The sequence below is a fragment of the Lipotes vexillifer genome, unplaced genomic scaffold (genome assembly GCF_000442215.2).
Source record: "Lipotes vexillifer unplaced genomic scaffold, Lipotes_vexillifer_v1.1 scaffold272, whole genome shotgun sequence".
NCBI classification, from domain to species: Eukaryota; Metazoa; Chordata; class Mammalia; order Artiodactyla; family Lipotidae; genus Lipotes; species Lipotes vexillifer.
Window position 1 is genome coordinate 2,487,773 of NW_006772469.1, and position 23,497 is coordinate 2,511,269.

At 35.7% G+C, this 23,497-nt stretch overlaps 1 protein-coding gene across 3 annotated transcripts in view; it reads right to left on the minus strand.

Moving 5' to 3' along the window:
* CFAP299 (cilia and flagella associated protein 299) overlaps positions 1 to 23,497 on the minus strand; it is a 633,581-nt gene that overhangs the window by 246,182 nt on the left and 363,902 nt on the right. The window contains exon 5 of one of the 3 annotated variants that reach the window (XM_007447562.1): positions 18,181 to 18,186. The exons of the other annotated variants lie outside the window; for them this stretch is intronic. Within the exon in view, the coding sequence (XP_007447624.1) occupies positions 18,181 to 18,186 (6 nt within the window). The remainder of the gene's footprint in view (positions 1 to 18,180; positions 18,187 to 23,497) is intronic. 3 annotated transcript variants of the gene reach the window in all.

Here is a 23,497-nt window from a genome sequence, read left to right on the forward strand (position 1 = left end):
TAAAGAAGATGTTGGGAGTAGGAGTTTATTAATTAATTTATTTATTTTTGCTGTGTTGGGTCTTCGTTTCTGTGCGAGGGCTTCCTCTAGTTGTGGCAAGTGGGGGCCACTCTTCATCATGGTGCGCGGGCCTCTCACTGTCGTGGCATCTCTTATTGCGGAGCACAGGCTCCAGATGCGCAGGCTCAGTAGTTGTGGCTCACGGGCCTAGTTGCTTGGCAGCATGTGGGATTCTCCCAGACCAGGGCTCGAACCCGTGTCCCCTGCATTAGCAGGCAGATTCTCAACCACTGCGCCACCAGGGAAGCCCCCCTTCTGTGGCCTCTTAAAGGAATATATTAAGTTTGGGCTCCTGGGCATTCTTCCCTAACTCCTCTGTTTATTTTCCGCTTTTGCTTTGCTGCTGTCCCCCACCCATACTTAGCAACAGCCACTTACCATTAGAGTCCTTAATCCAGGACCTGTTAGGAGTGCATCCTTAATATCTATTAGTTCCTAATGGCTTACTTCATAGGTAGCTTTATGCACATTTTGTACGTTTGGTCAGGCCTTCCCAAGGTACTTTATATCTTAAAGGGGAAATGTGTTCCATTGCTAAACGATAATAATGGTGTCAAACAACAGTTTCCAATGGAGGGAGGGTGTATTCATGCAACCTTTTTCTGGAAGGCTTTTATTTTCCAAAGTATTAAGATGTAAAGCTCCTAATGGTGTATGCATAATAAATATTTAGCTTGACTATAAATAATAATGAATAATAATGTGTCCTATACCCTGTAGTTTTCTTCATGATGCTCTATGTCTCTTGCCCATCTGTTCTTCCTTTTGTTTTGCTGATCCAGATGATTCTGTAATACATGGGAGTGCAGAAATTTATAGATGGATGAGAGTGCAAGGTAGCCCTGTTACATTAATCAGATTTTATGTTAGTTTCAAAAAGAGAAGAGTGTTTTGAAAAGCCAAAAGGAACCTCTTCCTATAAAAAGACCAAATGGCTATTGAAAACCTTCTTTACCAGCTTTAAACCCATTTTTCTGGGAGCGGTTTTGATTCAGAGCATAAAGGGGAAGTTAATGACTTGGGGAAGGTGTTTGCTAATGCAGTGTGTCTGTGATAAAGCAGTGGGTTTACTGACAGGAGAAAATTGGGATGCGGGCTCTTGAAAACTGATTCTCACTGTCATATATAGTATTCGGCCTATTCATATTGGGTGATAAATTATACCTCCTGGCTCTTTCTATGCTTTTTGCCTCATAGAATGCAAAATGGCCTACACCTGGTTTTTCAAAGCAGTAGTTAATTGAAAACTTGAAATTAATACTAGCACACAAAATTAATTACGTTCATTTGGTCCTATGTTTTGACTTGTAGTTTTAGACACATAGGAATACATTAATGATGATGCCATTGTTGCAAATTACATACTAATCTCTTATTAGGAAGTGCATGTAAAGCATATCATTTGACAAATATGCTCAGTTTGCTTTGGGAGAAGACATTTTCACATGAGAGTGTTGCCCCAACACCTGAACTCTAATCCTGTTTACAAAATTATATTAGTTTGGGCAAACCATAAACTATTATTGAGCCACTGCTTTTTTTCTGTTCAATACTCTGAAGTTAATACATTTAATCACAACTAACAGGAAATGATGTGTCTTGAATGATATATACCTAATCAAAATGGTCTCATGAACTATTGTTTGATTACAATCTTCTAAATAATTTATTCCCCAAATTTGGTAATACTTTGGTATCCCTGAAGCTATTTCTATTTTATTTATAGGAAAAAAAATAACCCTAACATGAAAAGTTCTTTAATTGTTTTTAAAAAGTCATAAATATTTTGTGCGTATAACCTAATATTTTTAAAGAGAAAAAAAATTCATAACCCTAGATTTTGGACCAAAGCAACCTATTTTAAGCATGAGACTTGTATAAAAGTTGTTAACATATGCATCCTTGAAACGATGTCATTCTACCTCAGAATATATGTATGTTTTTCCATACCAAAAAATAAAAAACATTTACATTTCTTGTCAACTACATAACATATTTTCCCCCAAAACTTCAAGTGAAATTGGAAGAAATGTGTACTTTAGTTATCTTATAAGAAAACTTGTACTTTTTCTTGTGTTTATAATTAGTATTATCTTTTGTAACAGTTAGTGCTGCATTCATACGGATTTTTTAAAATATGTCTAATTCTTACTGTAAGGATTTTATCTGCAAAAGATGAGAGTTTAAACTCTACATCTCTTCACTTGCATGAGCTCCTTTCAGAACCCTGGCAGTAGCCCTAGCAATGCATTCATATGGTCTTATATTTTTACTAAAATTTACCAGAATAAGTCATTTCAGTTAAAATCACTTGAGATTATTGTCTCTTTACTCCAACCTCTGTGTCATGTGGCTTTGAAGTGGCCCTGGGCATTTCTGGAATCTGTCTAAGGGGAAGGTTGGGACACATTTTGTTTGGGTTTGGTAGGATATCTGTTTGATCATCACTTTGTGATTTGGCAATGACTTCTGTGCATAGTTAATTTATTGCTCACTATCCCCTTGTAGGAGTGATTTCCAGAAGTTCTATGCCAACTTGTCCAACATTGTGGCATAAGGGTATGAAGACAAAGGTCATATTGATGTATGAACATCCTGTCCCATGGCACCCTGGTCTTGATTGGTGTGGGAAGTGAGGAAGGTACAAGGTACCAAATGTATCAAGCCAGTTGCTGATTTTTTTTTCATTGACTGACACTCAGGTTAAAACAATGTTCTTTCCTTCAGGCATACACTCAACTGTGTCCTCAAATCTTAGAACTAAATAATAACAATAGTAATAATTAATAAAAATAACTAATAAGTTTCTATCAGCTGTGCTAAAAGACAATTTCAACTTTTTCTCTACTGCAACTACTACAAAAGCATTATCATATGAAAAATTAGAGGTTTTGCCAAAAACTGTAAGGCAAAATGTATCATAAAACTGTGTCAGGAAGATAACTAAATTGAAAACAAAGTTACATTATTTTTCTGGATTCTTTGATGTGTGTGGTATATGCCAGCTTTTGATATTTATTACTCGTGTGACTTATTTTCCCATTCTAAATAAATCTTCATTTTCATACTGAAAAAATAAATAAATAAATAAATATCTATTTACCAATGTACTTATCATTTCTGGTGTCCTTCATTCCTTTGTGTAGATCCAGGATTCTATCTGGTGTAATTCTCCTTCTGCTTAAATGACTTCCTTTAACATTTCTTGTAGTACTGGCCTGACGGTGATGAATTATTTCAGCTCTTCTATGTTTCAAAATGTCTTTATTTTAATAGTTTCTTGAATAATTATTTTGTTGGGTAAGGAGTTCTAGCTTGACAGTTTTTTCTTTCAGTTGTTTAAGGACGTTTCTCCATTGTATTCCCACTTGCATTGTTTTCTGCCAGAAATATGCTGTCTCCCTTATCTTTGTTTCTCTGGATATAATGTATCTTCTCTCTCCTCCCCTTCTTCCTGCTGCTTTTAAGATTTTTATCTCTGATTTTTACCTCTATCACTTGCTTTAAGGAATTTGATTGTGTTGTGCCTTAGTGTAATTTTCTTCATACTTCTTAGACGTGGGGTTCATTGATCTTTTTGGATCTGTGGGTTTATAGATTCCATCAAATTTGGAATTTTTCAGCCATTATTTCTTCTCATTTTTTTTTCTATCCCTGTCTTTTCTTTGTGAACTACAATTGTACATATATTAGGTTGTTTGAAGTTATCCCTCAGCTTTCAAAATTGTTATATTTTTTTCATTTTTCTTTCTGCATTTAATTTTGGATAGATTCTGTCATTAATTCAACAACTGCATCTTTTTTGTTAATATTTTTTCCTCAATGTCTAATTTACTATTAACCTTATCCAGTATATTTTTCATTTCAACTGCTATAGCTTTTATCACTAGAAGTTCAATTTGGTTCATTTAAAAAATATCTTCCAACTCTTGTTTTTTTGCATTATACTTGGTATTCTTTTTTTTTTCTTTTCTTTTCTTTTTTTTTAACATCTTTATTGGAGTGTAATTGCTTTACATTGTTGTGTCAGTTTCTGCTTTATAACAAAGTGAATCAGTTATACATATACATATGTCCCCATATTTCTTCCCTCTTGCATCTCCCTCCCTCCCCCCCTCGCTATCCCACCCCTCTAGGTGATCACAAAGCACCAAGCTGACCTCCCTGTGCTATGTGGCTGATTCCCACTAGATATCTATTTTACATTTGGTAGTGTATATATGTCCATGCCACTCTCTCACTCTTTACTTAACATGTTCAGTCTTTTCTCTAATTTCTTGAACATATGGAATATAGTTATAATAACTATTTTAATATCTGACCATTAGTTCTATCATCTGTATCAATTCTGAGTCTGTTTTGTTGGTTGATTTTTCTCCTCATTCAATAGAATCTATTATGTGTAGTATTTTTCTGTTTCTTTGTATTTTTGGTAATTTCTATTAGATGCCTGACATTGTGAATTTTACTTTTTGGAGTGCTGGATATTTCTGTATACCTATAAATATTCTTGAGCTTTATTCTGGAAAGTTGCCTAATTACTTGGAATTAGTTTCATCCATTCAGTTTTGTTTTTAAGGTTTGTTAAGTGGGGCCAGAGCAACATTTAGTCTAGGGTTAATTTTTCCTATTACTGAGGCAAACCACTTCTGAGTACTTTACCTAATGCTCTGTGAATTGTGAGGTTTTCCACTCAAGTTACTGGTCCTGTGTGTTGGCTTTAAAGATTGTTCTTTCTAACCCTTTCAGGAAATTAATTCCCCCCAACTCCAGACAAGTTGCTCACATGCATCACTAATACTCAATTGACTGCTTGAGAGGGACCCTCTACAGATCTCAGATGTTGTCTCTCTGTGTAGCTTGCTCTTCTCCAGTCAACTGCTTGGTGAACCATAGCTGCCTTGGCCTCCCCAGGTTACCAATTTCATCTCTTCATCTCATGGAGACTTCTGGACTCTGCCTGGCTTCCCCCTCCCTGCATTGCAACCTATACACTTTCTCCAGGCAGTAACCTGGGAAAACTGCAGGGCTCATTTCATTTATTTTCCATTTTCAGGGGTAACTGCCCTTTGTTTTCTTGATATCCAATGGCAGGACAACTGTTGTTCATACATTTTAATCTATTTCTTTAGTTGTTTCATGAAGAAGGTAAATCTGGTCCCCATTACCCCACAGTAGTCAGATATGAAAATATCTTAACTATTTGTAAACTATCCAGGGCTGGTATCTCGTTCACCTGCTTCTCCCCCACTTCTCCACCTATGCACTAAGATGGCGGCAGCAAAGGTCTTAATTCAATAAGTTTTTGGATTTTCTTCTGATTACTATTTAAATATATGCCATTTGTCCTGATATGTAGTATTTTTAATTATTATTACTGTTTGCAAATTCTGTTAGATCAGTTTATTTTTCCCTTTTTATCTTAAAGTTGTTTAATAGAAGATTTTATTTTTAATTTACAGATGGAAGGACCTTTTTGGTCTTTATTTTATGAATAATTTCTAATTTTATTGCCTTGTGATTGAAGAATATTTTTTTGTAATATTTTTACATCAGGACTGATGTTTTATTTGTGACCTAATATACAACTGACTTTTAAAATACAAACATGTTTTTAAGAATTATTTTATTTTTTGTTCTTATTTTCAGTACTTTTAAAACCTTCTCTTCCATTAAATTCCTAAAGTCTCCCTACCATCAATTGTTTACTCTTTTTTTTTTTTTTTTTTGGCTGTGCTGTGTGGCTTGCAGGATCTTAGTTCCCTGAGCAGGGATCGAACCTGTGCCCCCTGCACTGGGAGCACAGAGTCTTAACATTTGGACCACTGGGGAAGTTCCCAATTGTTTACTCTTGACATCTGTTCCAAAATACTATACAGAGACACTGCTACTGTATGTTTGCATGAATGAAAATAACTGTTTTAAGCACATTCCTTATTGAAGAGATCCTTTCCCCCTCCACCTTTATATTCAATTCACAGAAACAGTGACAACTGTTCCAAAATACTAAACAGAGACATGGCTCCTATATGTTTGTGTTGATGAAAATAACCATTTTAAACACATTCCTTATTGACAAGATTCTTTCCTCTCCATCTGTATATTGTTACTTTTATTTTTTTAAATTTTTTAATTTAATTTTTATCTTATATTGGAGTATAGTTGATTTACAGTGTTGTGTTAGTTCCAGACCACCTGTATATTCTTCAGTTCACCAAAAAATTGAGCATAATGTGGGTACCACAGATACCAAGTTGAAGACTTGGTCCCTGTCCCAGAGGAAGCATGGTAATCTGCCATGTCTTTTTTTCTCCTTGAGTTTTGCTAGAATCACTCATGGTTTTGTTCCACATTTTTAGGTACAATGTTCCAAAGAGTTAGTACTGCCATGCAATGTTACTCAAATTATTGTAGAGTCTATCTAGAAAAACTATATTAATGATCACTATAACAATATTCTGTATCATCTTCACCTCTTCATGTTCTCACTTACCCTTCCCTGAGTTATAAAGACTGTGGCTTCAACAATTAGTAGGGCATTACTATTACCAAGTGTAAAGTTAAAGGAGAGGTCATAGAAAAATAATACATACTAGAGAATTAATACACAGTTATAATTATAAAACTAAAAATGGTCAAAAAATTATAGTGATTGATTAATAATAAGAAGGTATTTGTGAAATGGGGAAAGTCAAATGCTTTAGCTAGCACACAGTTGCACATGTAATATTTTATAAAAGTAAGAGTTCATGATTAATAGAAAAAGAATTAGACAAACTGCACCTCAATTTTTATTTGCACAGTATGGTGATAAAAATATCAACTTATGGGGTTGTTGATAAGATCAGAACTAATGAATGCAAAAGCTTTCTTGACACATAGCAGGCGCTAGATATATGGTAGTTCTCATTTTCATTATTAGTGCATTCTTATATAAAGACAGCCATTAAAAAATTTTTTTTAAACAGTGATCCTGAAACATAAATAACTTAAAGGGCTTTACAGGATACATTTTGGGGGAATTTAGATATTTTGTCTACCAGTAGTTGGAAAGAAAGAGCAGTAGTCATATGTGATTTTTGCTGACCTGAGTTTATTTCCAGTAACACTCAGTGGTCACAACAAAGCATTCAAATATGACTTTGTATATCTCAAATGTCATGGGAGAAGCTGGAACTACACAGAACAAAATCATTGCCAGACTTTCTGCTTCTCTTCTCTCATTTAAAAACAGCTAACTCAACTCATCCTTTGGTTTTTTGCTTAAACATGCTCACTTCCTTAGTGAAGCCATTCCCTTTAGGCTAGACTCCTCTAAGTGTCCTAACCTCAAATTCCCCTATCATAATATTCATCGCATTTTTTCATAGTTATTTTTTAGCTGTATATCTTCTCAATATATTGCAAACTCCATAAAAATAAGAGGCCTGTCTGTCTTATTCATTGTTGTTGCCCCAGCACTACACAGACTGTTTGGCACAATGTTGGTAACTCATTATTTATTGAGTAAATGAATAAATTCCCTAACAGACATGGAAATTTCAATGTACAGGCAGAGATAGTTCTAGAATCTGGGTCTGAAGCAAACACCAGAGAACATGCAAGCATACTCCTCCAAACGTCTTGATAGAATGAGAAAATTTTATCTGCATCCCCAGAGCAACTTCTCTATCATCGATAATGATGACAGACCTTCAGAGACCTTCAGGATTGGCATTGCTTTGGAACCAGCAAAGATTCCTTAATCCACAGCTATGTGTTGAATACTTACATATTCAGATTCAACTAAACTAGATTGTAGAGAACTAGCTATGTACTAGGCTAAGAGCTGTGTGCTTTATCATGCCATTTTACTCAGTGGCACAAACTATAAGAGCGTACGATGATCATTTCTACTATAAATAAGTAAAGTGGCCATAAAATATGTCATAACTGATCAAAGTCATGTAGCTTGGTAGTAGAAGAACCAGGGTGCATATACAAGATGTAAGTTTACATGTTGGGAGTGAGTGTTTTAAGGTAAGACACAGTGAAGTGATTACATTCAAGTTGTTTTTGCATGGGTGTAAGCAGGTGCACATGTCACCAATGGACTCAACTGAAGCTCAAATTAACGTAATTATATCATATATTAGGAGCCAGGGTTATCCTTACTGACATTCACTTGCTGTCAGACATTAGATATTTTAGCTTTCTAAGCTTCCTTTTCCTTATCTGCAAAGTGAAACTATGTGCCTTGTTTCTCTCACAGGATGACTGGGAGAAACAAATAAGACACCCATATAGAAGCCACATTGTGTTAACATATCACTTCAAAGTTTTAAAGGGATTGTTAACACACCTATCATATTGATTTTCTTACTCTCTTTTACTGAACAAGGTCTGCTTTCCTCCTTCTTTCCATGTGGAGTTTTATAGTGTTATAGGTTACAACTCCTGCATTCTTTCAGTCCCATGAACATTATCCTAGTAAGTTTACAAATAGGAGAATTATTTTCAGTTTCTGACATAATGCAAATCAAACCAGGGTCCCAGAAAAATAGCAATTACTTACAGTACAGGTTTGCTATCTCTTAGGTACACCAAACTGGGTACAAATTCAAGGTTTGATGGAAACACTGGACATGACTTTTAAACGTAGCTCTGCATTCATTATCATTGCAACCATTAGTTTGAAATCCTCGCCAATAAAATAGGGATACTAAACTCTAAACTTATGAAAATCATCAAATGCCATCAAATTTTTTTTTGACATTTGAATTTTATTTTATTTTTTTATACAGGAGGTTCTTATTAGTTATCCCTTTTATACATATTAGTGTATACATGTCAGTCCCAATCTCCCAATTCATGACACCACACCCCCACCCCACCGGCACTTTCTCCCCTTGGTGTCCATACATTTGTTCTCTATGTCTGTGTCTCAATTTCTGCCCTGGAAACTGGTTCATCTGTACCATTTTTCTAGGTTCCACATACATGTGTTAATAGACGATATTTGTTTTTCTCTTTCTGACTTACTTCACTCTGTATGACAGTCTCTAGATCTATCCACGTCGCAACAAACGACCCAATTTCATTCCTTTTTATGGTTGAGTAATATTCCATTGTATATATGTACCACATCTTCTTTATCCATTCATCTGTCAATGGGAATTTAGGTTGCTTCCATGTCCTGGCTATTGTAAATAGTGCTGCAATGAATATTGTGGTGCATGTGTCTTTTTGAATTATGGTTTTCTCTGGGTATATGCACAGTAGTGGGATTGCTGGATCATATGATAATTCTATTATTAGTTTTATAGGGAACATCCATACTATTCTCCATAGTGGCTGTATCAATTTACATTCCCACCAACAGTGCAAGAGGGTTCCCTTTTCTCCACACCCTCTCCAGCATTTGTTGTTTGTAGATTTTCTGATGATGCCCATTCTAACTGGTGTGAGGTGATATCTCATTGTAGTTTTGATTTTCATTTCTCAAATAATTAGTGATGTTGAACACCTTTTCATGTGTTCCTTGGCCATCTGTATGTCTTCTTTAGAGAAATGTCTATTTAGGTCTTCTGCCCATTTTTGGATTGGGTTGTTTGTTTTTTTTGAATATTGAGCTGCATGAGCTGTTTATATATTTGGAGATTAATCCTTTGTCTGTTGCTTTGTTTGCAAATATTTTCTACCATTCTGAGGGTTGTCTTTTCGTCTTGTTTGTAGTTTCCTTTGCTGTGCAAAAATTGTTAAGTTTCATCAGGTCCCATTTGTTTATTTTTGTTTTTATTTCCATTACTCTAGAGGTGGATCAAAAAAGATCATGCTGTGATTTATGTCAGAGTGACCTTCCTGTGTTTTGCTATAAGAGTTTCATAGTGTCCGGTCTTACATTTAGATTTCTAATCCATGTTGAGTTTATATTTGTGTATGGTTTTAGGGAGTGTTCTAATTTCATTCTTTAACATGGAGCTGTCCACTTTTCCCAGCACCACTTATTGAAGAGACTGTCTTTTCTCCATTGTGTATCCTTGCCTCATTTGTCATAGATTAGTTGACCATAGGTGTGTGGGTTAATCTCTGGACTTTCTACCCAGTTCCATTGATCTATATTTCTGTTTTTGCGCCAGTACCATATTGTCTTGATTACTGTAGCTTTGTAGTGTAGTCTGAAGTCAGGGAGTCTGATTCTTCCAGCTCTTTTTTTTTTCCCCTCAAGACAGACATGGCTATTCGGGGTCTTTTGTGTCTCCATACAAATTTTAAGATTTTTTGTTCTAGTTTTGTAAAATATGCCATTGGTAGTTTGATAGGGATTGCGCTGAATCTGTAGATTGCTTTGGGTAGTATAGTCATTTTCACAATGTTGACTATTCCAATCCAAAAACATGGTATATCTCTCCATCTGTTGGTATCATTTTTAATTTCTTTCATCAGTGTCTTATAGTTTTCTGCATACAAGTCGTTTATCTCCATAAGTAGGCTTATTCCTAGGTATTTTATTCTTTTTGTTGCAGTGGTAAATGGGAGTGTTGCCTTAATTTCTCTTTCAGATTTTTCATTCTTAGTGTATAGGAATGCAAGAGATTTCTGTTCATTAATTTTGTATCCTGCAACTTTACCAAATTCATTGATTAGCTCTAGTAGTTTTCTGGTGGCATCTTTAGGCTTCTCTATGTATAGTATCATGTCATCTGCAAACAGTGACAGTTTTACTTCATCTTTTCCAATTTGTATTCCTTTTATTTCTTTTTCTTCTCTGATTTCTGTGGCTCAAACTTCCAAAACTATGTTGAATAATAGAGGCAAGAGTGGACATCCTTGTCTTGTTCCTGATCTTATAGGAAATATTTTCAGTTTTTCACCATTAAGAATGGTGTTTGCTGTGGGTTTATCATATATGGCCTTTATTATGTTGAGGTAGGTTTCCTCTAGGTCTACTTGCTTTTTTTTTAATCATAAATAGGTGTTGAATTTTGTGAAAAGCTTTTTCTGCATCTATTGAGATGAGTATATAGTTTCTATTCTTCAAACTGTTAATATGGTGTATCACATTGATTGATTTGTGTATATTGAAGAATCGTTGCATCCCTGTGATAAATCCCACTTGATTATGATGTATGATCCTTTAAATGTGTTGTTGGATTCTGTTTGCTAGTATTGTGTTGAGGATTTTTGCATCTATATTCATCAGTGATATTGTTCTGTAATTTTCTTTTTTTGTAATATCTTTGTCTGCTTTTGGTGTCAGGGTGATGGTGGCCTCATAGAATGAGTTTGGGAGTGTTCCTTCCCCTGCAATTTTTTGGAAGAGTTTGCGAAGGAGGGGTGTTAAGTCTTCTCTAAATGTTTGATAGAATTCACCTGTGAAGCCATCTGGTCCCAGACTTTTGCTGGTTGGAAGATTGTTAATCACAGTTTCAATTTCATTACTCGTGATTGGCCTCTTCATATTTTCTATTTCTTCCTGGTTCAGTCTTGGAAGGTTATACCTTTCTAAGAATTTGCCTATTTCTTCCAGGTTATCCATTTTATTGGCATAGAGTTGCTTTAGTAGTCTCTTAGAAGGCTTTGTATTTCTGTGGTGTCTGTTGTAACTTCTCCTTCTTCATTTCTAATTTTATTGATTTGAGTCCTCTCCCTCTTTTTCTTGATGAGTCTGGACAATGGTTTATCAATTTTGTTTATCTTCTCAAAGAACCAGTTTTTAGTTTTATTGATCTTTGCAATTGTTTTCTTTGTTTCTATTTCATTTATTTCTGCTCTGTTCCTTATGATTTCTTTCCTTCTGCTAACTATGGGTTTTGTTTGTTCTTCTTTCTCTAGTTCCTTACAGTGTAAGGTTAGATTGTTAATTTGAGATGTTTGTTATTTCTTGAGGTAAGATTGTATTGCTATAAACTTCCCTCGTAGAACTGCTTTTGCTGCATCCCATAGGTTTTGGATTGTCGTGTTTTCACTGTCATTTGTCTCTAGGTATTTTTTGATTTTCTCTTTGATTTCTTCAGTGATCTCTTGGTTATTTGGTAACGTATTGTTTAGCCTCCATGTGTTTGTGTTTTTTAAATTTTTTCCCCTGTAATTGATATCTAATCTCACAGTGTTGTGGTCAGAAAAGATAGTTGATATGATTTCAGTTCTCCTAAATTTACTGAGGCTTGATTTGTGACCCAAGATGTGAACTATCCTGGAGAATGTTCTGGGTGCACTTGAGAAGAAAGTGTAATCTTCTGTTTTTGGATGGAATGTCCTTTAAATATCAATTAAATCTATCTGGTCTATTGTGTCATTTAAAGCTTGTGTTTCCTTATTAATTTTTTGCTTGGATGATCTTTTCATTGATGTAAGTGACGTGTTAAAGTTCCCCACTATTATTGTGTTACTGTCAACTTCCTCTTTTATAGCGGTTAGCTCTTGACTTATGTATTGAGGTGCTCCTCTGTTGGGTGCATATATATTTATAATTGTTATATCTTCTTCTTGTATTGATCCCTTGATCATTATGTAGTGTCCTTTCTTGTCTTTTGTAACCTTCTTTATTTTAAAGTCTATTTTATCTGATATGAGTATTGCTACTTCAGCTTTCTTTTGATTTCCATTTGCATGGAATACCTTTTTCCATCCCCTCACTTTCAGTCTCTATGTGTCCCTAGGTCTGAAGTGGGTCATTTGTGGACAACATATATGTGGGCCTTGTTTTTGTATCCATTCATTGAGCCTGTGTCTTTTGGTTGGAGCATTTAATCCATTCACGTTTAAGGTAATTATCGATATGTATGTTCCTATTACCATTTTCTTAATTATTTTGTTTGTTTTTGTAGGTCCTTTTCTTCTCTTGTGCCTCCCACTTCGAGAAGTTCCTTTAGCATTTGTTGTAGAGCTGGTTTGGTGGTGCTGAATTATCTCAGATTTTGCTTGTCTGTAAAGCTTTTGATTTCTCTGTCAAATCTGAATGAGATCCTTGTAGGGTAGAGTAATCTTGGTTGTAGGTTCTTCCCTTTCATCACTTTAAATATGTCCTGCCACTCCCTTCTGGCTTGTAGAGTTTCTGCTGAGAAATCAGCTGTTAACCTTATGGGAGTTTCCTTGTATGTTGTCATTTTTTCCCTTGCTGCTTTTAATAATTTTTCCTTGTCTTTAATTTTTGCCAATTTGATTACTATGTGCCTCAACGTGTCTCTCCTTGGGTTTATCTTGTGTTGGACTTGCTGCGTTTCCTAGACTTGGGTGGCTACTTCCTTTCACATGTTAAGGAATTTTTCGACAATAATCTCTTCAAATATTTTCTTGGGTCCTTTCTCTCTCTCCTCCTTCTGGGACCCCTATAATGCGAATGTTGCTGCATTTAATGTTGTCCCAGAGGTCTGTTAGGCTGTCTTCAGTTCTTTTCATTCTTTTTTCTTTTTTTTGTTCTGCAGCAGTGAATTCCAAAATTCTGTCTTCCAGGTCACTTATCCGTTCATCTGCCTCAGTTATTCTGCTATTGATTCCTTCTAGTGCATTTTTCATTTCAGTTATTGTATTGTTCATCTCTGTTTGTTTGTTCTTTAATTCTTCCAGGTCTTTGTTAAATATTTCTTGCATCTTCTTGATCTTTTTCTCCACTCTTTTTCCGGGGTCCTGGATCATCTTCCCTATCATTATTCTGAATTCTTTTGCTGGAAGGTTGCCTATCTCCACTTCATTTAGCTATTTTTCTGGGGATTTATCTTGTTCCTTCATCTGATACATAACCCTCTGCCTTTTCATCTTGTCTGTCTTTCTGTGAATGTGGTTTTTGTTCCATAGGCTGCAGGATTGTAGTTCTTCTTGCTTCTGCTGTCTGCCCTCTCACAATCGAATTTTAAATAGCAATGTTATTTAAAAAATGTATGTAAGGAAGACATCCATTCAAGGGGAAAATGTGTATTTTCTATATTTAAAAGCAATTTTTCTTTTTTAAAAGACAAATGTTTTATTTCTGAAAAGGACTTTCCCATAATGTTAATTAAATTGATGAGCAATGGAATATATTTCTTTGACATCACTCTGTAGGCTCATTTAGGTGTTTCAGAAGTGCAATATTTATGACAACCCTCAGGAAATTAAAATATATGCTATTTCTAGATGAGAAACAAGAAAAATAATTTATGCCATCACAAAACACAAAACAACGCTTTTTGTGGAAAATATTTCTTGATCTGTTATTATCAACAGCGAAGAGACCTAAGTATTGCCAGGATTCACAGGGATATCAAAATATATCTGTGGTAAGCCAACTTGCCTTTTTTTTTTTCTCCTCTCTTAAAGTGTGGGTCATACAGAGGCAGCAAAATGTTTTGTGTTTCTTTTTCTGTGTTCCACCCAAATCATACATCCAAGTTTCCGTACTATTATGTTTATATAGTGAACTTCAAATACCTACTTCCTAATTTGGATTGATCAGAACATCTTCAAAACATCTGCCCAACTTGGTACACTGCCCAGGAAGTTTAATGACTTTTGAGAAGAGAAAATGAGATTTATTGGCTAAGACAGGGAACTACCTGGAAAATTATGAGGTTTAAGTAAGACTATCAGTACTCCTAAGTTTTCCAAGAGTCAGCCATGTGGAATGCAGTAAGAACTCTAGGCAGCCTTAAAATAAACTCTTTGATTAAACGCAATTATAAAAAATTGTCAGCTGTCAGAATTAATATTTTTCCTTGGAATAATGTAAGACGTCATCAATGTCGGAAGTATGATTAGTAGATTTCCAAAACGGGCTCAATTTTCTACATGATATGGTCTGGAGGTAATGGAAAAGCCAGCTTTCTCAGAACTCTATCTCCCTTCCAAGTCCTAAGATGGAGATGCTTACAATTTGAGTTTCTAAACAGGTCTTGTAAAACTTTCCAAAGGGAAGGGACATATAGCCAAGTAAGGGTGTAATATAGGAAGACAATCTGGATTATTGCCAAAGAGCATTAAAAGAGAGCATTTTCCTTGATGGATTCACCATTACTCCAAGCCTATCCTCAGTGTGTCAGACTTAGAATTTGACCTGGGAGCATTCTGGGAATGGATTTGCATCTCAGAAACTGACTCAAATTAACCAAAGGTGATAGACATGTAACAGATAAAACCAGATGCTATTTTAGGGATTAAAATTGAGAACTATAATGGACTGTGTATCCAGGTACTTCACCTTTACTCAGAGCACCCTCTCCAGGCAGTCCAACCACAGTGAAAGTAATATTATAATCAGACATTTGCTTTGAAGGACAGAATCTGAACACGGATTTTTTCTACTATGTAATTTGCATGGTTATATTCATCATACAGGATCACTATTTTAAAATTAGAGTTAGTCCTTCTAGGAAGCAACCCATTCCAAGTACTTCTGAAGCCTCTCTCTTTACTTTCTATCCTTGTATAGCCCACTCTTCATATAAAAACATCCTCTAGAAGAAATATCCCACTGAGTCACTATTAATCATAGATGTTAAAATCAGTTTCTCAGATAACTTTTATCCCAAGAGGTGGGAAAGACAGCATTAAATCACAGATAACCTAGTGAAGAGGATAAAAGTCAACAAGAGCTGCTTGTAAATTTTGGAGATTAACCCTTTGTCAAACAACCCAATCCAAAAATGGGCAGAAGACCTAAATAGACATTTCTCCAAGGAAGATATACAGATTGCCAACAAACACATGAAAGAATGCTCAACATCATTAATCATTAGAGAAATGCAAATCAAAACTACAATACGATATCACCTTACACCGGTCAGAATGGCCATCATCAAAAAATCTAGAAACAATAAATGCTGGAGAGGGTGTGGAGAAAAGGGAACCCTCTTGCACTGTTGGTGGGAATGTAAATTGATACAGCCACTATGGAGAACAGTATGGAGGTTCCTTAAAAAACTAAAAATAGAACTACCATACAACCCAGCAATCTCACTACTGGGCATATCCCTGAGAAAACCATAATTCAAAAAGTGTCATGTACCACAATGTTAATTGCAGGTCCTTTTACAATAGCCAGGACATGGAAGCAACCAAAGTGTCCATCAACAGATGAATGGATAAAGAAGAAGTGGCACATATATACAGTGGAATATTACTCAGCCATAAAAAGAAACGAAATTGAGTTTTTGGTAGTGAGGTGGATGGACCTAGAGTCTGTCATACAGAGTGAAGTAAGTCAGAAAGAGAAAAACAAATACTATATGCTAACACATATATATGGAATCTTAAAAAAAAAAAAAAAAAGGAGAACCTAGGGGCAACACGGGAATAAAGACACAGACACCTACTAGAGAATGGACTTGAGGATATGGGGAGGGGGAAGGGTAAGCTGGAACAAAGTGAGAGAGTGGCATGGACATATATACACTACCGAACATAAAATAGATAGCTAGTGGGAAGCAGCCGCATAGCACAGGGAGATCAGCTCGGTGCTTTGTGACCACCTAGAGGGGTGGGATAGGGAGAGTGGGAGGGAGGGAGATGCAAGAGGGAAGAAATACGGGGACATATCTATATGTACAACTGATTCACTTTGTTATAAAGCAGAAACTAACACACCATTGTAAAGCAATTATACTCCAATAAAGATGTTTTAGTTTTAAAAAGTCTACAAGAAATAAGGGTGAAGAGACAAGAAGGGCTGAAAATATATTCTACTACTTCATAAATTTAATAGGGCCTGCTTTGTAGCTTACTTCTGTTTGGGTATGAGCAGACTCCTCCAGAGTTTAAGCACCTGTCTAAATGACTGCAAACTTGGAAGTTAAAAGCCACTTTGAAGCGTGGGCAAAAGCAGTCACAAAGCCCACTTACTTGACTACTTTAGTAGACAAATTATTTAGTTTTTATTCTGAAAGTCCTTAGTATTTTATGCAAATTTAAAGTTATAAATAAAATAAGCTTGGTTGCATAGCACAGTAGTTAAGACCATAGCTCTAAAAAAGATCTGGCTTTGAGTCTCAGCTCACCCAATTCCTAGCTGTGTGACCTTCTCTCAACTAGGAGATAATGAGTACCTAACTCAAAAAGTCACAGTAAGGACTGCGCTGGAGCATATAAAGTCTTGGCAGAGTGCCTGGCACCAAGTAAGCTCTCCATAAATTCTGGTTGCTACTGTTGTCGCCACTGATGTTACCATTGCTGCTATTGGTGATGTCTTTGTGGGATTCTTCTGATATCCTCGAATTCTTCCTACATTCTAGAGAACGATTTATTTTCTATGGAACAAGAACAGCCTACTTCAGACCATCATCATCTCTTGCTTGGCCTCTTGCCTTGAAGTCTGATAGTTGTCTTTTCAAAATTGCACACAGCTGCCTGTTGCACAGCTGAATATGCAATTCTTCTGACTTCAGCTCTTCAGTGGCCTCCCTTCAGAGGCTCAAACCCATTAACACAATCCTTGTAGCCAAGCTTTTGCCCAACTCTCCAGCCTCTTCTTTTTACTTTATGCTCCATAAACACCATTAACCTTTAGTCCTTTATACTTCATGCTGTCTCTCACCTCCACGCCTCTGCTCCAGTTTCTCTGCTCTCTTGGAATGCGCTCTCATGCCCCATCCATCAGGTTAACTCCTGCATATTCTGAAATAGTCAGTTCTTACACCCTCTCCTAGGCTCCCAGCTCAATGGTTGGCTCACCACTATTCCCTAGCACCCAGAATAGTGCTTGGCACACTGTTGGCTCTCAAAGAATGAATGGATGAAAGGATACCCCTCTGATAGGGTACCTCTCCCCCCTACAGAGAGATGACGAAATGGAGGCATACGAAAGTTTCTGTTTGCAGGTTCAAAGTACAATACTGGTCAGAGTGTACAAAACATGTGAACATAGCAGAACCTTTAGTACCAATTTGTTAAATCTAAAGGTCAACAGATCATTTTTGGACAAACTATTCACTGACTTGTTGAATTAATCAAGTTATTATGGAAAGACAAATGATTCCAAATCATTTCTATATCTGATTTTTAAAAAGTCTTTGGTTCTACAACATTTCGTTGTTGATTTGAAAGTTTACTCATTTTAGTGAAGAAAATAATTAAAAATTGTTAAGTATGGATCATAAAATTAGTCATCATTACTGACTTACACATTTAATTTGTTCAAGTCAAAACGAGATTTTTTTGTACAGCCAGCACTGCAAGCTCAAGCTAGTAGCTAAGAAAAGAAGATTGCTATTGTTAGCTGGTCTTCATCATACTTTATGTTATCACATAGAACCTAGATTCTGGCCTTAGTACTTATCTGAAGTTTTTGTTGATACATGAGGTTAAATGAAGCCAATCTACTCTATCCTGTCTGTACTGGTTTTGCAATATTAACAGTGGTACAGATGCAGGGTTTTCTTCTCAGTATGCTAAACAGTCATAATTCAGATAGTACTTAAGGAGCAGATGTTAGGAGATAATGGTTCTCAGGGCAGTATGGCTGTTGAGAAGTAACCAAATGTGTTAAATACATAAAGGGCGTATGTTGTCAGACACCTGTACCTTTAGCTTTCAAGAAGTATGGTTACCTCATTATCACAGCCTCAGCATGTGTGAACTTACAAGAAGTTTGGCTTCATTAAACTTTTTAGGACTTTTTGAACAACATTTTAAACTAGATAACTATTGCCTCTTCATTACTAACACGAAAATTTAATGTTAGTACATTAAATTAATTTTACAAAATTTAATTACTAGAGGATCCTGCATTTTAGAAATGCAAGCAAAATATAACTTTAAACATTGGGATGATAACTGCAACTTTACATTTTGATCTGCTTTAAGAGAACAGAATCAATTCTTAGAATTTCTGTTCTACAATGCCTGGTCAAAGAAGTATCTCTTAAGCCTACTGGGTGGGTCTATCTTGAAGTAACCTTATTTGATGAAAGATAGCAACTCATTTTTACAGCATAATTAGGAAATATGTCACTCTGGATGAGAACATCTCCAACATGACTAAATACTTTCTTTCACTTTTTAGGTTCATAATTTAAAAAATAGCAATAGTGAACAATAGTTTAAGGAAGTATGGTACAATGGGAAGACCTTCAATCTTGGTTCCAGTTAGGTGACAATTAGGACAGTGGCCCTGCTACTCACAAGGTATGTGGCCTCAGACAAGTCATTAGCATCCCTTAGGCTCAATTTCATCATCTGTAAATTAACATAATGTTACTGACCCTGTAAGGTGGTTCTGAGGGTTACTGTTAAGCACATAAAAGGAGGCCAAAAACTAGCCAGTATTATTATTCATTCTATCATTATCTGCAGAGACTGATGAAATTTTAGAGCAAAAAACAAAACAAAACAAAACAAAAACAACAGCAAAAGACAATAGAAAGAGAAGTAGAGAGACTGCAAAATCAAACACTGTCAAGGGCAAACACTGTCCTCCTTGAGCAAGGAGGACAAAGGGTAGAGGAGGGGAGTCCTAGTAGAATCAGAAAATGTATAAAAGCCTCTTTAAGGCTTTAGATTCAAATCTTTTAAACATCATGGACAAAAAGTCTCACTTCAGTTCTTCAAATTAGAGACCAGGCCATCAATCTGTAATGCATGATATTCCAACATAATTATTTTAAAAGTAAGAAAGTCATTGCTCAGAGAGACTGTTACTTGTCTTAACCACCCAGCAGCTTGGCAGAAGAGTTGGAATTAGAACTTGCTTCCCTGGTAGGTTTACTTGAGCTTCTTTCTCTCAATCACAAGTTTGTCCCTTTTTGGCATCCCCAAAAAAATCAAATTTCCTTTTCTGTTTTCTGTATGTTGCTTTCCTTAAACAAAGGAAACCTTTTTTTCTCAATCATCGTTGCCAATGAGAAGACTTCACCTACCTCCACACTGGGTCTCAAATAATGAAGCTCAGATAAAATGCTCTCCCAGTTCACATTCTTCTGATTTTTTGACCTTGAAGATAGCTGGCTACAGAGCTTCCTTCCCTCTTTGAGCCCCAATTTTTAATCCCATAAAAATTTGTTCAGCTACTCGATTATCACCACAGCCTTATATAATTCAATCTTGATTTATCATTCTCATCATTCTGAGATCAATTTCTCCAGCTGGCATTCAGATAAATTTGACAGTTTCCTAATAGCTATTGATTTTTATTGGTTATCAGAGATATGAGAAGTCAATCAATTGTGCACTACTTACTGTATATGCATAGCTGTAAGTATTAAGTATACGTGTCATAGTGTGCTGTGGCTGAATAACTGTGATAGTTGTTAACATTCATTATGTGCTTAATAATTGTCATAGGGACTTTAAAGTTACAATAATTTTAAAGAAAATGAGAGCCCCTATTATCTACTGGCCCAAGCTCCCTCCTTATCTTCCTACCTTTCTTCCCTAGATATGTCTTGAGCTCCGACAATGTTGAAGCAATGTGTTTAAGCAAAAACCAAGATTTTTGCACACTGCCACCAACATGAGTGAAGTCTAGATCACTGTATAAGTGTTGACTTAGCAAAACACACTTCTTGTTCAACCAGTCTGATCAACCCTGTGCCTGATGACCCAAAGGAACCAGGCTGTGTTTGTGTTGCATTTTATCTAGCTTACAGATGATGGAACACCATGGGCCTCTACTGAATCAGATTGTCCAGCATCTGAACTACTAGGGGATAGGTGAAGCACTAATACACTCAAATTGAAGAAGAAATTTAAACTTGGGAAGAAACTTGCTCAATAATTGTTCTTAATCATAGAGGTAGTGATTTATATCAAAATATGAATGAGGATAGCAGCAATATATAACAGTGCTTCTGACAACCGTGATATTTAACCCAGATTACATATATGTTTTACAGGCTTATACTTGTTTGCAACCTTGGCAAAATTTTCTTTTGTCTTTATACTTTACAACAGCATCATTTACTTTCATTTACCAATACAACAGAGAGGCTGTAAGTTAAAACGTCTTTCAAAGAAGCCACATCCTTTAACAAATGTAAAACATGTGGAAGAATCAAACAGCTAAAGTCCAAAAAGAAAAATGGATTTTTCTAGCTACTGACATATCTAAATGCAAAGGCACTTGGCTATAAGAATATATTTGCCTTCGTTACAACATTTACTGGGCTCACTTTTGTTTGGCACACTTTTTCCAGCTATTGGAAAAAAAGCAAAAGTGTTAATAGCTGTAGTATTTATAACAGTAAAAACAGAGATGACATTTATTTTGTGTGACTGTTACAGGTTTAAGATTGATACTCTACAGATCAGTGTCAAATTAACCATACCCTGATTCCCTCTTTAAATATAGTTTTTCTTTACATTTTAAATAATGCATATAGGGCTTCCCTGGTGGCGCAGTGCTTGAGAGTCCGCCTGCCGATGCAGGAGACGCGGGTTCGTGCCCCGTTTCGGGAAGATCCCACATGCCGCGGAGCGGCTGGGCCCGTGAGCCATGGCCACTGAGCCTGCGCGTCCGGAGCCTGTGCTCCGCAAATGGGAGAGGCCACGACAGTGAGAGGCCCGGTTACCGCAAAAAAAAAAAAAAAAAAAAAAAAAGAAAAAAAAAAAATAATGCATATAGTCATTTATTTTAATATTTTAAGTTGTGCTCTTGGATATTAGTAACTAAAAGTTCAAATTCAAGGGCATTTTCTTATGATTTATCATCCTTACATGTTATTTGCTTTTTAACCACATTATTATTGCCTAAGTGACTCTCTCCACTGAAAAAGCTATTTGAACATGTCCATATGTACTTCTTTCAGTATGTTAAAAATACTAACATCAAAGGCATTTTTTCATAAATATTTTACACTAATTTAAAATAGAATCCTAGCAAACCTTGTAAAGAAAACTACCAACTGACAGTCTTTCCCAGTTGAATATCTCTATAAAGAGAATAATTTGAACTGTAAATAGTACATTGAACCTAATAAAGAAAATGCCAGACATCATGTGGAATGTTGGACTCACTTTCACTTATATTCAGTAAAGTAAAAAGAATCTGGAATACATTCACATAAAGAGCAAAAAGATTTTAAAAAATCTATTTCCTACTAGGATTGGACTCTTTTCTAGGTGGTCTGCAAAGACAACAAGAATGTAAAAGCACATAAATACGTCACAGGATGTTATAAAAACAGAGGAAATATAGTGAGTAATATTGTAACAACTAGTGATGGATGATAACTGGTCTTATTGCAGCGATCATTTCATAACATATGAAAATATTGATTCACTATGGTGTACCACTGAAACTAATATAATATTATATACTAATTATAACTCAATTAAAAAGTGTAAAAGCATAAAGCATAAATTTAATCAGCCCTTTTTTCCCAAGCCAGCTCAAAAGGAGAACTGGGTGAAATCTAACAAGAAAACATGGTGTAAGCATCAAATGATCAAACTGTGAAAATCATATCAAGTGAAACAATTTAAGTGAAAAACTTGCCCACAGTTGGGTTTGCTGGTAAGCAGCTATCACTCAGATATACTAGTAAAGTTAACATTCCTGACTGCTATTGATACTGGGTCCAGATTTCCTGATTTGAAACCAGTAGTGTCAAGATTAAACTACCTGTCCCTCATGGATGAAAATAATTGAAAGCTCCTGATTTGTATTGCCTAGACCTGCAGATAGTCCCTCTTCAGATTCCTGAATTTTTCCTTCCTCCTAAGACCACTTTCTCTAATTCATCACAGCTAAAGTGGTGGTGGCAAATAGCCACATGTACAATGATAGTTTCTTGAACTAGAAGAAAATGCTCATTTACTACAATTTTGTGTTTGCTGCACAGATAGTTAAAATTTAGTAACATGTGTGACTCACTCAATGAAGTTTTAAATATTCAAAATTAGAAATAATGGGATTACTGTCCAGAAAAGAGACAGAAATAAACTTGAATGAAACATTTGGAACTTTAGGATTTATTTGCAATGCCTAGAACAGGAAGAGTGGGAATTAAGAAGTGTTGTGAAATAAATAAATACTTGGCAGGTTGAGCTATTGATCTGTAGTAATGGTGAGGTTTTGTATGCACTAGAAGTTACACAATTCTAATACACAAAATAAATGATAATTATGGCATGGACTAAAGTAAAGGCAATCTAAGCATCAAAGTGAAGAAGTACATTATTGGTGATTATAAAGATTACCAGGAGAGAAAGATACAATAAGGTTGTGTTAGTTGAGAGACTGATAAAATGGCAGATTAACCAATGTAGCTAAAAGAAGGAAACAAGTTACATAAGAATGAAACTGAAGACACAATACACTGGTGAGGAAAAATTGGAGGCTGCTATGGCAAGGTAACCATAAATAATGAATGAGAATGAGGGGAAGTTGAAAATATTGGAGTTTCTTGTTTTATAAATTTGATAATGCTGGACATGAGCAGTTTTGAATGACACATGAAGCAGTCTTGCAAGTGGGTAACTGCCATGATGTACCAATGAAACCTAAAAGAGCCAGGAAAGATGAGAAACTGTAAGATCAGAACATTAAGAC